This window comes from Urocitellus parryii, chromosome 3 (assembly GCF_045843805.1).
Source record: "Urocitellus parryii isolate mUroPar1 chromosome 3, mUroPar1.hap1, whole genome shotgun sequence".
In the NCBI taxonomy this organism is placed as follows: Eukaryota; Metazoa; Chordata; class Mammalia; order Rodentia; family Sciuridae; genus Urocitellus; species Urocitellus parryii.
The window spans coordinates 156,611,707-156,624,772 of NC_135533.1; the positions used below are offsets into that span (position 1 = coordinate 156,611,707).

The 13,066-nt window shown below is 44.2% G+C and overlaps 1 protein-coding gene across 4 annotated transcripts in view; it reads right to left on the reverse strand.

Moving 5' to 3' along the window:
* Positions 1-13,066, reverse strand: part of Cltcl1 (clathrin heavy chain like 1) — a 103,938-nt gene that overhangs the window by 3,544 nt on the left and 87,328 nt on the right. For all 4 annotated transcript variants that reach the window (XM_077796171.1, XM_077796170.1, XM_077796173.1 and 1 more), the window contains exons 25-30: positions 11,761-11,928; positions 11,533-11,682; positions 6,874-7,005; positions 6,198-6,308; positions 5,791-5,961; positions 393-614 (exon numbers count right to left, since the gene is read on the reverse strand). In XM_077796171.1, coding sequence (XP_077652297.1) covers positions 393-614; positions 5,791-5,961; positions 6,198-6,308; positions 6,874-7,005; positions 11,533-11,682; positions 11,761-11,928 — 954 coding nt within the window. The remainder of the gene's footprint in view (positions 1-392; positions 615-5,790; positions 5,962-6,197; positions 6,309-6,873; positions 7,006-11,532; positions 11,683-11,760; positions 11,929-13,066) is intronic.

Below are 13,066 nucleotides of genomic sequence, written 5' to 3' on the forward strand. Positions count from 1 at the left end.
TGCATCCCAATAGGCTGTGTGCTGAAGGGGAGCCAGTACTACCAGTTGGTGCCTCACTGATGAAGCCCAAGGTGAGTACACCTTCCTTCTCCCTAGCAGTGTATTCTGCTGTAGCTTCCCAGGCAAGGTCTGCAGAACAGCTTCTGGGAATAAGAAGTGCTTAGTTCTACCCAATGCTTCCCACAGTGATTTTCTAGAGCAGGGTGCTATTGGGAAAAAAACTACTTGCACATAGAGGCAACAGACCATTCCTGCAGGCAGGCCAAGGCTAGGGGTGGGCAACTGGCCTCAAATGGGCCCACCACCAGAGCCAAATGGGCCCTATAGGCTCAGGGCCAGGTTACCACCAGGGATAGGCTATGCCAGGGAGTCACAGCATAGTCATTACTTACTTTGTTAAGGTACTCTTTCATCACCTGAATGAAGTAAGGCATAGCAAAATCCATGAGGTTGTGTCTCCAGGCCAGCTCGAGCACCACATCTGGGTGAAGCAGATCATAGCAGGTGAAGAGAGAGGCTGCAAAACACTCCCACTTTCCTTCCTCCAGGAACCACTGTAGCAACTTCTCAGCTAGCTCAGGATCACGTGACTCTGAGGCATGCTGCATGGCATCCTGCAGCCAACAACAACAACAACAAAAAAAAACCACATAGAGGCATTGAGCCTTTAGTCAACTGGGGTGGCAGATGCTGCTCTACAAGGTTCTTCTTTACAGTATAGAATGAGTGTGTACACAACTGAGATGTTCCCTGTGCCTGTTGCCCTTTGATAAGATGAAGGTGCTACCACAAGGGACTCTAGAGAGGACCAAATGTGGTTTTCTCAAACCTTGCTGAATTGCCTGGAGGTGGCACACACAAGTAGGGCACCCTGGGAAACAGAGGTTCCACATCAGGGCCAAAGACATAGGTGTAGAGGCAGTGTGCAGGGCTTCTCTAAGGGACCTGCAAGGGGATGTAGTTGCTTAGACCTATAGCCATGCCTCCATCTGGAGCTCCAGCTAATGTGGAACAGCTATAAGGGAATAGCTAGTGTTCAAGAAATAGCAATCTGGTTGGGCACAGACACATATACCTATAATCCCATATCATGAAACAAGTTTGAGGCCAGTCTGCACAATTTAGTGAGACCTTTTCTCAAAATAAAAAGGGCTGGGGATGTAGTTCAGCCTGAGTGTCCCTGGGTTCAATCCCCAGTACCACACACACACATAGACACAAAGTGATCTGCTTTTTCCCTCAAAACCCCTAACTTCCATTTCTGTATTTGCAAATGTCTTTGTTTAAAACATTATGTACAAAAGGCCACACACATTATGACAAATTAGTAGGAAACTAGTGCTCTGGTTGCTTCTAGCTGTATGAGCTAGCTTTCCTGACTCCAGCCCAGCCCTTGTGACAGGTGTCACTACTCAGAAATGAAGTCACTTGCCCATGGTCACTCAACCTAATTTGTGGACTGTGCAATTTGATGACAATTTGTAGAGAGGATGGGAAGCAGAGTTGCTGTCCCTGCTTCATGTACCCACTATGGGTTCTAATATAAGCCTCCAAGTTACCCTAGAAGACTCCTGAATATGTTCTGTGAGCCAGCTCTGGGTAGTAGTCCTCTTTCCCTTCCTCCCAAACAAATTTTCTCCCACCTGCTTGCTGCTCAGTTCAGAGTCCTGCTACAGCCTCCACACTGTTACTAAAAGATCAGGACTTTTTTAAAAACTCTTTTTAAAAAAAGTTGGACACAATATCTTTATTTATTTTTATGTGCTGAGGATCGAACCCACTGCCTCATGTGTGCAAGGCAAGTGCTCTGCCACTGAGCTACACAGCCCCACCCCAGGACTTTTTTTTTTTTTTTTTTTTCTGTCCACAGTTAGCCAAGACTCGAAGTGAAAGCTCCAGGAAGCCTTCAGGCACATGTGTGAGGCCATCTGATGCCAACTTAGTCATAGCCATCAGTCTCCCTGAATGTTTCCTTCTGACTGGTCACTCTCAGGTGGCCTGTCTTCAACCCACACCTAAAGGCACCTTTCTGTTTTCCCTGTTCTATAGGCCTTAGGCATTTTCAGACCCCTTGAACTCTAGACTGAGTTCCTCTAGGTGGCTTCTTAGAGGACTTAAAGGTCCAACAAAGCTGTCAGGCAGTACCCTGCTCCCACTGCCTGAAACCAGCTGGGGGCTGAGAATACACCTTCCTCTTCTCATTGCTGCTGTCTATTTCTCCTTCCAGACTGCTGCTGGTGCTTGACTGACCTTGCCTGACCCATGACTACAACTTCACTGCTGCTGACTCCAGTTCCTAACTCATAAGTGTGTGGAGGGACCCTGTTCCTCCTGCCCTCAGCCCTTATCTGCTTCTCATCTGACCCATCTAACACTGCACATTTCACAGTGGCCAAGCTGACTACACCCCAATCCTCAAGGGTGCCACTGTTGATCATATGATTATCTAACTCTACCTCTGCCATTTGGAAATACTTTTTCCAGTTGCTCCCTGACTGGGTATACTGTGATATGGATACTCTCTTCCAGGTGACTTTGGTTCTGCTCAAGAGAAGACTCTTCTAGCACAGCAGTGTTGACACTTGCAGGGGGGTCACTTGTGTACTGGGGGCTGTTGAATATGATTTTTGGTCTCTATCTCCTATTAAAGCACTGTGTCCCCAGTTGTGACAAACAAATGCCTCTTGGGTAATGTACCAACAAAAAATGTGAAAAAAAAACAAAAACAAACAAAAACAAATGCTCCTTGGAGAACAGAATCACAGGTCTTGGGAAGCATGCTTTCCACTTTCTACCTAATGTTTTGTCCTTTGGATTGTCTTTTTGGTTCATGTGGCTCTGAGAAGTGGATTGCTAGAAAAGAAGGACCTCTGGCAGTACTTATACCACTGCTCACTCATCACTGTCTGGGAGGCAAAGAGGCTGCACATTTATGTGTGGCAGGCACCCATGGGGACAGAACAGAGTAGGTGAGACAGGCTGGCCAGGATGTGTCTGAGTTCTGTTGTTGCTTTCCAGTAGCTAGCTCCTGGGTGCCTTCTGTTTGGTTGTAGAGTTTCTGCAGGGGACCTATCAGCTCTCAGAAAGGATCTTGAGCACTAAGGGCTAGATGTCATAGCAAGTGGTTCTTCTTTTCTTTCTTTTTCTTTCTTTTTTTTTTTTTGGTACTAGGGCTTGGACTCAAGGGCACTTGACCACTGAGCCTCAACCCCATCCCTATTTTATATTTTATTTAGAGACAGGGTCCATTGAGTTGCTTTTGCTGAGGCAGTTTTTGAACTTGTGATCCTCCAGCCTCCTGAGCTGCTGGGATTAGAGGCGTGTGCCACCATGTCCTGCTAAGTGCTCACTGTTTTGTTTCTTTTTTGTGGTGCTGGGGATCAAACCCACAGTCTCATGCGCACTAAGACAAGTGCTTCTTCACCAAAGAAAAAATGCAAATGGTCAACAAATACATAAAAAGATGTCCAACATCTCCAGTAATTAGAGAAATGCAAATTAAAACTAGGCTGAGATTTCATTTCAGAATGGTAACAATCAGAATGGCAACAATAAATAAACAACAATATTGCAAATTGGTGCAATCACTCTGGAAAGCAGTATGGAGATTCTTCAGAAAACTTGGAATAGAATCTCCATTTGACCCAGTTATCTCATTCCTTGGTATATACCCAAAGGACTTAAGTTCAGCATATAGTGACACAGCCACATCAACGGTTTATAGCAGCTCAATTCATAATAGCTAAGCTACAGAACCAACCTAGGTACACTTCAACAGATTAATGTATGAAGAATATTATTCAGCCATAAAAATAATGACTTTATAACTTTTGCTGGTAAATGGATGGATATGGAAGACTATCATGCTAAGTGAAATAAGCCAATTCCAAAAAAACAAAGGTTGAATGTTCTCTCTGATATGTGGATGCTAACAGAAAATGGGTTGGGGGAGAGAACAGAAGTTCAGTGGATTAGACAAAGGGAACAAAGGAAAGTTAGGGGGATAGAAATAGGAAAGACAATAGAATAAATCAGACATAATATCCCTATATTCATATATGAATACACCACAATGGAACTCCACATCATGTACAATCACAAGAATGGGACCCAAATTAGAATAAATTATACGCCATGAATTCATGTCAGGATATACTCTACTGTCCTGTATATCTAAAAACAACAAATAAAATTTAAAAAAGAAAGTAAGTAAGGTCAGATTGTAAAATGAACATGAAACCAGTGAGAGGTGAGATAGAGGAAGCACCAGGGATAAAATAACTAGTAATGGAGGGCCTTAGAAGTCAAGGTAGTTTTAAATTTATCTTTATAGTAGTGGAAAGCATTTGAAAGAAAATTATTATATTTTAGAAAGATCATTCTGACAGCAAGAAAAATGTTTTCTCAGAATATAAACTATGATCAATTGTAAAAGAACTATGGTGAGTCAAAATAGTTTTTTTTTTTTTTTTAGTTGTTGATGGACCATTATCTTATTTATTTACTTACTTGTGGTGCTGAGAATTGAACCCAGTGCCTCATAACTGCTAGGCAAGCATTCTACCACTGAGCCACAACCCCAGCCCCAGTAGCTGGGTTTTTAAAAAATTAGACATGAAACAGAACAGAGTATATTTTACAAAAGAGCATAAGAAATCTTGTTTTGCTGGGCATGGTGGTATACACTACTTGCAATCCTAGCAGTTTGGGAGGATAAGGCAAGAGGATTGAAAGTTCAAATCGAGCCTCAGCAACTTAGCAAGGCCCTAAGCACTTAGTGAGACCCTGTCTCAAAATAAAAAATAAAAAGACTGGGGGTGTGGTTCGGTGTTTAAGCATTATGGAAAGCAGTATGGAGATCCCGCTGCCCACCCCCCAAAAAAAAAAAACAAAAAACAAAAACAAAAACAAAAAAACTAGTGCTCTACCTCTGAGTTATATCCCTAGCCCAGGGCTAAATATCATGGAAACAATCTAAAACACTGGAGATGACAACTTAGGATGAAGCTCAACATGATCCTGACATCAAGGATCACATGCCTTAATGGAGTCAGAGCTCAGGTGCCATGAAAACAAATGCCTGGGCAAGTGGTGGATACTGTCTGAGTACACTGGGAAAATGCTAAGGAGCACCCAAGGACAACTCTGAGGAGTAAGATCCTTAGTCAAGCTTACCACCTGCTGGGTTGCTCCCAGGGTTTCCTGGCACACAGAACCCTTGGAAATAAGTTCATCTACATAACACATCACCCTAAAGGCCTGCTTGTGCAACTCCACTTTGCCCTGCTGGGGAGATATTCAGGCCAACCAGAGGATGACAATGCCTTCAGGGTGTTGGCAATCCCTCGAGGTAGTCCAGCCTGATTAGCAGGTGCCTGGACTTAGAGTTTGAGAGAGGTTCTGAACCACCTCTCATTGGAAAAAACAAATGTTTTGAATTTAATTTTAATTTAGGTTTAATTTCTCAAATTTTGATAAGTAGAGAGCAACAACAACAACAAAAAGAATCCTACCATACTGTGTTTGGGCTGCTGGAAATGAATCAACTCCATAAGACTCTGCAAGAACCTTTAATCCAAATAATTTCTAAGAGGTTCTAGATTCTTCTTAATTCTTATCCCATGCTCTAAAACTGAGTTCCTTCACCCCCGACAAGGATCTCCAGGTGAAGTTCAGGCCCTGGTCTCTGGGAGAGGTCTGAAGTGTGAACCCTTTAATCCCCAATCCATAAAGCATCAGTGAGGTGGCCAGGGCAAATGAGGGAGGGAATAGTTGTGTGAGGTGACCAACCTTATAGAGATGGTTCTTCTTGCAGAGTTCCACACTCTGGGCCCACCGATTGTTGCCCTTGTAAAGATAGGCTGCAATGCGCCTAAATTCGATCATCTGGTGCTTCTCTAGCCGTTGAGCCAGGCTGATGTTGTCAAAGTTGTCATAGGCATCGATAGATGCTCTCAAGCCCTAGAAAGACAGCTTTTTCATGAGAGAGGAGACACTGTGACACAGGCTACCTGCACAGTGAGCAGGCACCAGGAATTACTTTGTGGTGGTTGCTGCTACCATAGCCTGAGAAAGGTCCCTGCCCATATATCCACTGGTGCCTGATGGGGCCCCCACACCCTCAACCTGCTATGAGAACAGACTGGCAGGTGCAGGGAGAAGCCCACTGGCTCCTGAGCTGCTTCTTCCATACCAACCTGATAATCTTCCTCTTCAGTCAGCAGATGGTTGAGTGCTTCATTCACATTTTTGTTGTTTTGGTTCTGAACTGAACACAGGTAAGGCTTCACTAGGGGCAACTGGCCTGCCTGATAAGTTGGAGAAAATGGTTGAGACACTCAGCCGTACTCATCACAGAGACCTTGTAAGGGGTTGCCTGGGATATACTGAGGAAGTGTAAGTGGGTGTGGGCTCTGCAGAGCCAGAGAGCACGTTCTTAACAACTAGGATCAACAGGCCCATACATACACAAAGAGATCATTGGGTTACTCAGTCAATACTATTTCATCTGTGGACACAGGTTTGGAATGCAAGCCTGTGTCTGAAACCTAAAGCAGTTTGATAAATGGAATTTTGAAACTGGTTGGGGATCAATTTCAAAACTTATTTACAAAGGTCATACCCTTTAGACAGCCTAGGCAGAGCTAGCTCAATATAATTATTTAGCTAGCTCTGAATATTTATTTCTCATAATTTGTATAAGTGGCATATTCCCTATTCTATTTCTCTCAAATTACTAGAGAAATTATTGTTGTTATTGTTATTTCAATACTGGGGATTGAACCCAGGGTCTCACATGTGCTAGACAGATGCTCTACCACTAAGCTACATCCCCAGCACTCTTCTCTGGACAATGGGATTTAGCCAACTCACCTTTGAAAAGAAACTGACTGTCCGGGTATGGTCCAGCCGGGGTGAGAGCACCAACAGCAGGTCATTAATGAGCAGAGGCTTATAGTCCAAATAGAACTGTAGGGCTTTATAATAGAGCTCAATGTTGGCAACCTAGGGAGGGGGACAGCCCAAGGTCATTCCCTGCCATGCCTCCCAATATCCTGGTCCACTGTGCCGCCTTCTGTTTTTTAATCAAATGCCACTTGACTATTGAGGCCTGTCATGACACCCCTAGGACCGAACTGCCTCAGATCTACCAACTCCCATCTCTGCAGTACTATTCTATTTAGTACTTGCCATTTGATACTCTGCATTCCTGTTTCCTGCCTTACTCAAGCACCTATGCAATTACCTGACACATGTCTGGTACTCAACCAATAGTTGTTAAGTGCATGAAAGAAGTATAATAAGATGAAATAAACTCAGACATAAAAAACAAGCAACAAGGGCTGGGGATGTGGCTGAAGTGGTAGCGCATTTGCCTGGCATGCGTGCATCCCGGGTTCGATCCTCAGCACCACATATAAACAAAGATGTTGTGTCCGCTGAAAACTTAAAAATAAATATTAACATTCTCTCTCTCTCTAAAAAAAAAACAACAAACAAGCAACAAAATTCTTTTATTCAATCAGATGCCCTCAGCTCTTCCTGAGCTATAAGTAAGCCAGTAGCATGTCTTATTACATCTCCAGTACTTTTGAGCTGGATGGTGTGTCACTCAGACCTTGGGTGAGCCCTGGGAAGACCCTGCACCACCAGGAAGGCTTGTGTCTTTCCAGACTTCAAGGTCTGGCCAGGCTTCTGTGTCTCTTGGCTCTTCCCCACTGGTCACTTGCTACTCTCCTGCTGGCTGGCATCATTCAATGACTTGAGAACTATAGCAGTGATGTCCATGGCCTGCATATAGCTCTACTACTCAGAAAGCAAGGTAATTCTTATGCTCCACAAGGGTATGAGCCAAGCCAGCAATATGAACATATCTGTGTGAGTGAAAAGGGATCTGAGGGTATACATGGTGTGTGACCAGAGCTATAGCTACACTGGGGGCAGGGTGAACACTATGGAAGCCTCTAGAAATGCAGGGTTTAAGTGACTGAGCAGCTATGTGGGGCCTAGAGGGGAAGCCCCTTTATGTTTACTGACAACTTTAGCCTCTCTTTCTTTTCCTCCTCTGACCTTTCCCTCTTATGTTAGAGCACTTGCTGTCACCAGGCTCCAATGTTTCTAATACCAGCCTCATAGATGCAGAGCAGTTACCAAGCATTGTTGCAAAGCTTTTCCTGTGTACTGGCTGGCCCCCAACAGCTCTGGAACTTGTCATCCTTCCAGGCTGGCCCTTTCACTCAGAAGCACAGAGGCCAGATCAGAGGGGTCTCATCTAGTCATCTAATAAGCAGAAGGAGTGCCAGAGATGTCACAAATCCTGGACATCATCTCTACTGTGCCTCAGATCCCCAGTGGGATGGGGCACTATTTCTGTTTTGTAGAAAAGAAAACAAAGGCTTAGAAATTTTGTCATGAATTCCAGGGTGATTGGCTGATGTGCTCTGGGGTCTTAAAATGACAGTATTCATATTACTTGTAAGAAGCATCTAATGTATGCAGCATCTACTGTATACTGACCCCTTTATGGGGAGAAATCACTATGTTCATTTCATCAATGGGATAATTCAGGTCCACAACAATGATATTTTTTTGGGGGGGGGTGTACCAGGGATTGAACTCAGGGGTACTCGACCACTGAGCCACATTCCCAGTCCTATTTTATATTTTATTTAGAAACAGGGTGTCATGAGTTGCTAAGCACCTCGCCATTGCTGAGGCTGGCTTTGAACTTGTGATCTTCCTGTCTCTGCTTCCCAAAGCCACTGGGATTACAGGTTTGTGCCCTGTACCCAGCTGCTGCTGCTGCTGCTGCTGCTTCTTCTTCTTCTTCTTCTTCTTCTTCTTCTTCTTCTTCTTCTTCTTCTTCTTCTTCTTCTTCTTCTTCTTCTTCTTCTTCTTGCTGCTGCTGCTGCTTCTTCTTCTTCTTCTTCTTCTTCTTCTTCTTCTTCTTCTTCTTCTTCTTGCTGCTGCTGCTGCTTCTTCTTCTTCTTCTTCTTCTTCTTCGTCGCCGTCTTCTTCTTCTTCTTCTTCTTCTTGCTGCTTCTTCTTCTTCTTTAGTTGTAGATCAACACAATACATTTACTTATTTATTTTTTATGTGGTGCTGAGGCTCGAAACCAGTGCCTCACATGTGCCAGGCAAGTGCTCTACCACTGAGCTACAACCACAGCCCCAACATTTCTTTTTTCTTTTCTTTTTTTAAAAAATTAAAAAAATATATATATAATATTTTAGTTGTCAAAGGATCTTTTGTTTTATTAATTTATTTATATACGGCACTGAGGATTGAACCAAGGGCCTCTTTCAAGCCAGACAAGCACTCTACCACTGAACCACAACCCCCCATTTCATTTTCTTTAAAAAAATTTTTTTAGTTGTAGATGAACATAATACCTTTATTTATTTTTATGTGGTGCTAAGCATTGAACCCAGTGCCTCACACATGCTAGGCAAGTGCTCTACCACTGAGCTATAACAATAATGATATTTCTGTTTCACAGTTAAGTTAGTGAATGGTGGAAACAGAATGCCAACCCTATATATGTCAACAAGTTCCCTACTTGGCCTGCCACTGCCTAGCCAGGTGCCACACAGACTCAACAGCATACCCTCTTCATATGCTCAGAATGAAGACTAAATGTTACCCTTTTATTGGGTCCCTACACAGTATATGTCCTCTTCCTCTAACTGGGGATGATGTCTCTGTATCTCCTGTCCTTTACATATGAGCTGATGTGACATGTCTCTTATACATCAGAGTATGGCAGAAGCTTTTGTGTATCATCACACAAAGAAAAGCCTTGAGGGCTGGGGATGTGGCTCAAGCAGTAGCGCGCTCGCCTGGCATGCGTGCAGCCCGGGTTCGATCCTCAGCACCACATACCAACAAAGATGTTGTGTCCACCGAGAACTAAGAAATAAATATTAAAAAATTCTCTCTCTCTCTCTCTCTCCTCTCTCACTCTCTCTTTAAAAAAAAGAAAAAAGAAAAGCCTTGACTGTCAGCCCTACAGGTGGCAGATGAGAGAGATTGCTTTCCTGCTTAATAGGCCTCATCTGTTCTACACTGTTATGTACACTAAGACACAGAAAGGACTGCCGCTTCAAGTCGTTTTTAAAATGCACCCTGGTATCTAAGAAGTTAATCTTTGTATAAGTACAAAGAATTGATTAGGTGTGGATTTTCCAGCATGTTGACATATCTGCCTGGGATGGACCATAGCAATGGGTGACCTGCTTGTCCTCTACTAGAAACCTGCAGAATGTACTCAGGGTGAGATACCCTACCAGAGGTCGCCAACTTCATATGCTACCCTACCCTACATACAAGATAACATGGATATCCTCCTCCACCAAGAACCTAACATGTGGCTTGGTGTTTGACCTTGTTGATGATTCTTCCTTTAGAGAGTTCCCAGGAGGCACAAAGACCTCACTTGGCAGCCATCTTGCCACCCATGCCCACCACAGATAGCTGCCTATTGAAAAGAAGGTGCATGAGAGAGGCAATAGCTGTGAGGGGCTGCTGTGCCATCCTGCTCCTTAATCCAAGAATGGCAAGACTAAGATGAAGTTAGGATGCTTTCTTTTGCTGACAGATAGTAGAGGGGAGAGGGTAGTGAGCCAATTATTTACTCCAAAACACTGGGGCAAAATGGAGATGCTCAGTGTAAAAGGCCTGGGGACTTGCTGGATATGGTGGTATGTGCCTGTAATCCCAGCTACTTGGGAGGCTGAGACAGGAGAATTGAAAGTTCAAGGCCATCCTGGATAATTGAGTAAGACCCCGCCTCAAGTTAAGAAAGAAAAGAAAAAAGTTTTGGGGGTTTCATGGGCTCAGTAGTAAAAGATGTGAGTGAGGCTCTGGATTCTATCCCCACTAAAATACTGTGCATGCACACACACGACTGATGATGGTCAATTTCATCCCTTTTAACCCCTTCTCCTAACTTGTGGGCAGAGCCAAGCAGAGAAAGAGAGGTCCTGGGGTTAGATCTACTCAGAAACCAGAAATGTGTAATAATAGCTTGTTTGATGCTAACACCCAAACACGATAACTCCTGACAGCTGTGGTGGCTGGTAAGAGAAGTTCTGAGACCTTGTTTAGCTTAATGAGGTTGTAGGACCACCCTGGGATGGTCCCTCCACTAAGGGCATTTCCTGTGCCTCTAACAGGGCTGGCAGAAAAAAAACATTAAAAAAAAAAATAGAAAATGGAGGCTGACAAGGTGTGAAGCAGAGCCCCAAGTTGACAGAGCAGAAAAACGAGTAGATTAAGGTCTGCATACTGACTTGACCCTGTCTACAGCCCAGCTGGGGGCCCTAGCCTGTAATCTGTCCTTTCTAAGCATCAGTTCCCTTCATGTAGATGGAATTACCACCATTAACCCAGATGATGGTGCAATGCACATGTAACAAACACACATAGGTGGGGTGGGCTGGGGGGCATACTCTGGTGTCCACATACCCTCTCCCCACCAGAACAGGGCCTGGCAGAGGCAAGTAGTTGCCAGAGCTCTGTAACCCACTTACCTTGGCAATGAAGTCCTTGAACTGACCTTCTTTCCAAGATTCAATGGGGTGACTCATCATGGTGAGAACAGCATTGTCATATTCCTCATACTTGTCATAGAGGAACACCAGCTCTGCCCAGAGGTGTGCCTGCTCTGCGGCCTTCAGCACCTGAATGGAGAGGGCATGGCAGGGATCAATTTGAACTACTCAAAGATGTGACCAGAACTATGGGAAGGACACAGGTACCTTTGGGATGTTGACACGGGACCAGAAGAGCTCCAGGTGCTCTGGCATCTTCTGAGGCTTGAATTTGGAGTACAAAATGGCCAGCTCAGTGAACATGCCCATGTGGGCCCTCTCCAGGCCCAGGGCTGCTTCTAGTAGGGACATGAGCTCCTCAAAGTATCCTCGATCCTGGCAGATCAATAGCCACACATGGGTCAGAGGTATTACACACCTGCCTGCAGACACCCTCCATCCACAGTCCATACCAAAGTGTGGTCCATGCCAAATGTGATAACTGTGTGATCTCACTGAGGTACTAGTACAAACTACATCATTTTACTTAGCAACTGTCTGGGTCATGTAACAATTACCAATCTTTAGATGCAGACCAGCTCACTATAATTCTCAAGTTTAAGTTCAAATTAGGGTTAATGAAAAGAATTATGAAAAATAAACAGAAATGGGGATAACAGGATCTGAGAATGATTCTTTGTAATCTCTCTACACAATGTACTTTTTTTTTGTGTGTGTGTGTGTGTGTGTGTGTGTGTGTGTTTGAGACAATGTCTCACTAAGTTGCCCAGCTTGCCTTCAAATTTGTGATCCTCCTGCCTCAGCCTTCCAAGTAGCTGGGTGGGATTACAGGTGTAATCCAGCACGTGTACTCCTGACTACAACAAGTCAACTCCACTCTCCATTCAGAAGAGCAACCCACTGTTCTCTCAGTCATGTGACTGTCTTTAATTATGATGGCTATCCCTTTGCATTCAGCCCCAACTCCCTCTGCCATCCTCCCAGACAAGACCATCTATCAGTCTGGAGCATCTGGAGTACTGGAGAAACACCTCTTCATCCAGACAACACATGTTGTCTCCCTGTACATCAATAACCACAGACCTGGAAAGGATTCATACTTGAGGCAACTCATACCTCTCCTCCACCCTAGGACACCCTCCATAACCACTCTCAAAATATCCTTCCTTGATAGTGGCACCCATAGTTATACTCGATAGGCACCCTGCCTGTATCTCATCTAGCATCCACCAACTGCTACAGGCCCTACCGTTTGCACATCAAGGCCACTGCTCCAGCAACTTTCTCCTTTCTCTTATGCATTAACTCTCCTTTACACAACTGTCCTCCAGCAAACATCCTGCTAATTGTCCTGTCCTAAAACATTCGTATTTTGAAACTTTGTCCCCTGCCAAATACCACCTCGCTTTCTACTCTCTTGCAACAAAATCTATTCAAAAGACTTCTTCCTGTCTCTCCTGGCTCTTTCTAGCATCTCTAGTCAGGTCTTATCTTGTTCCTAGGATTCAAGGTG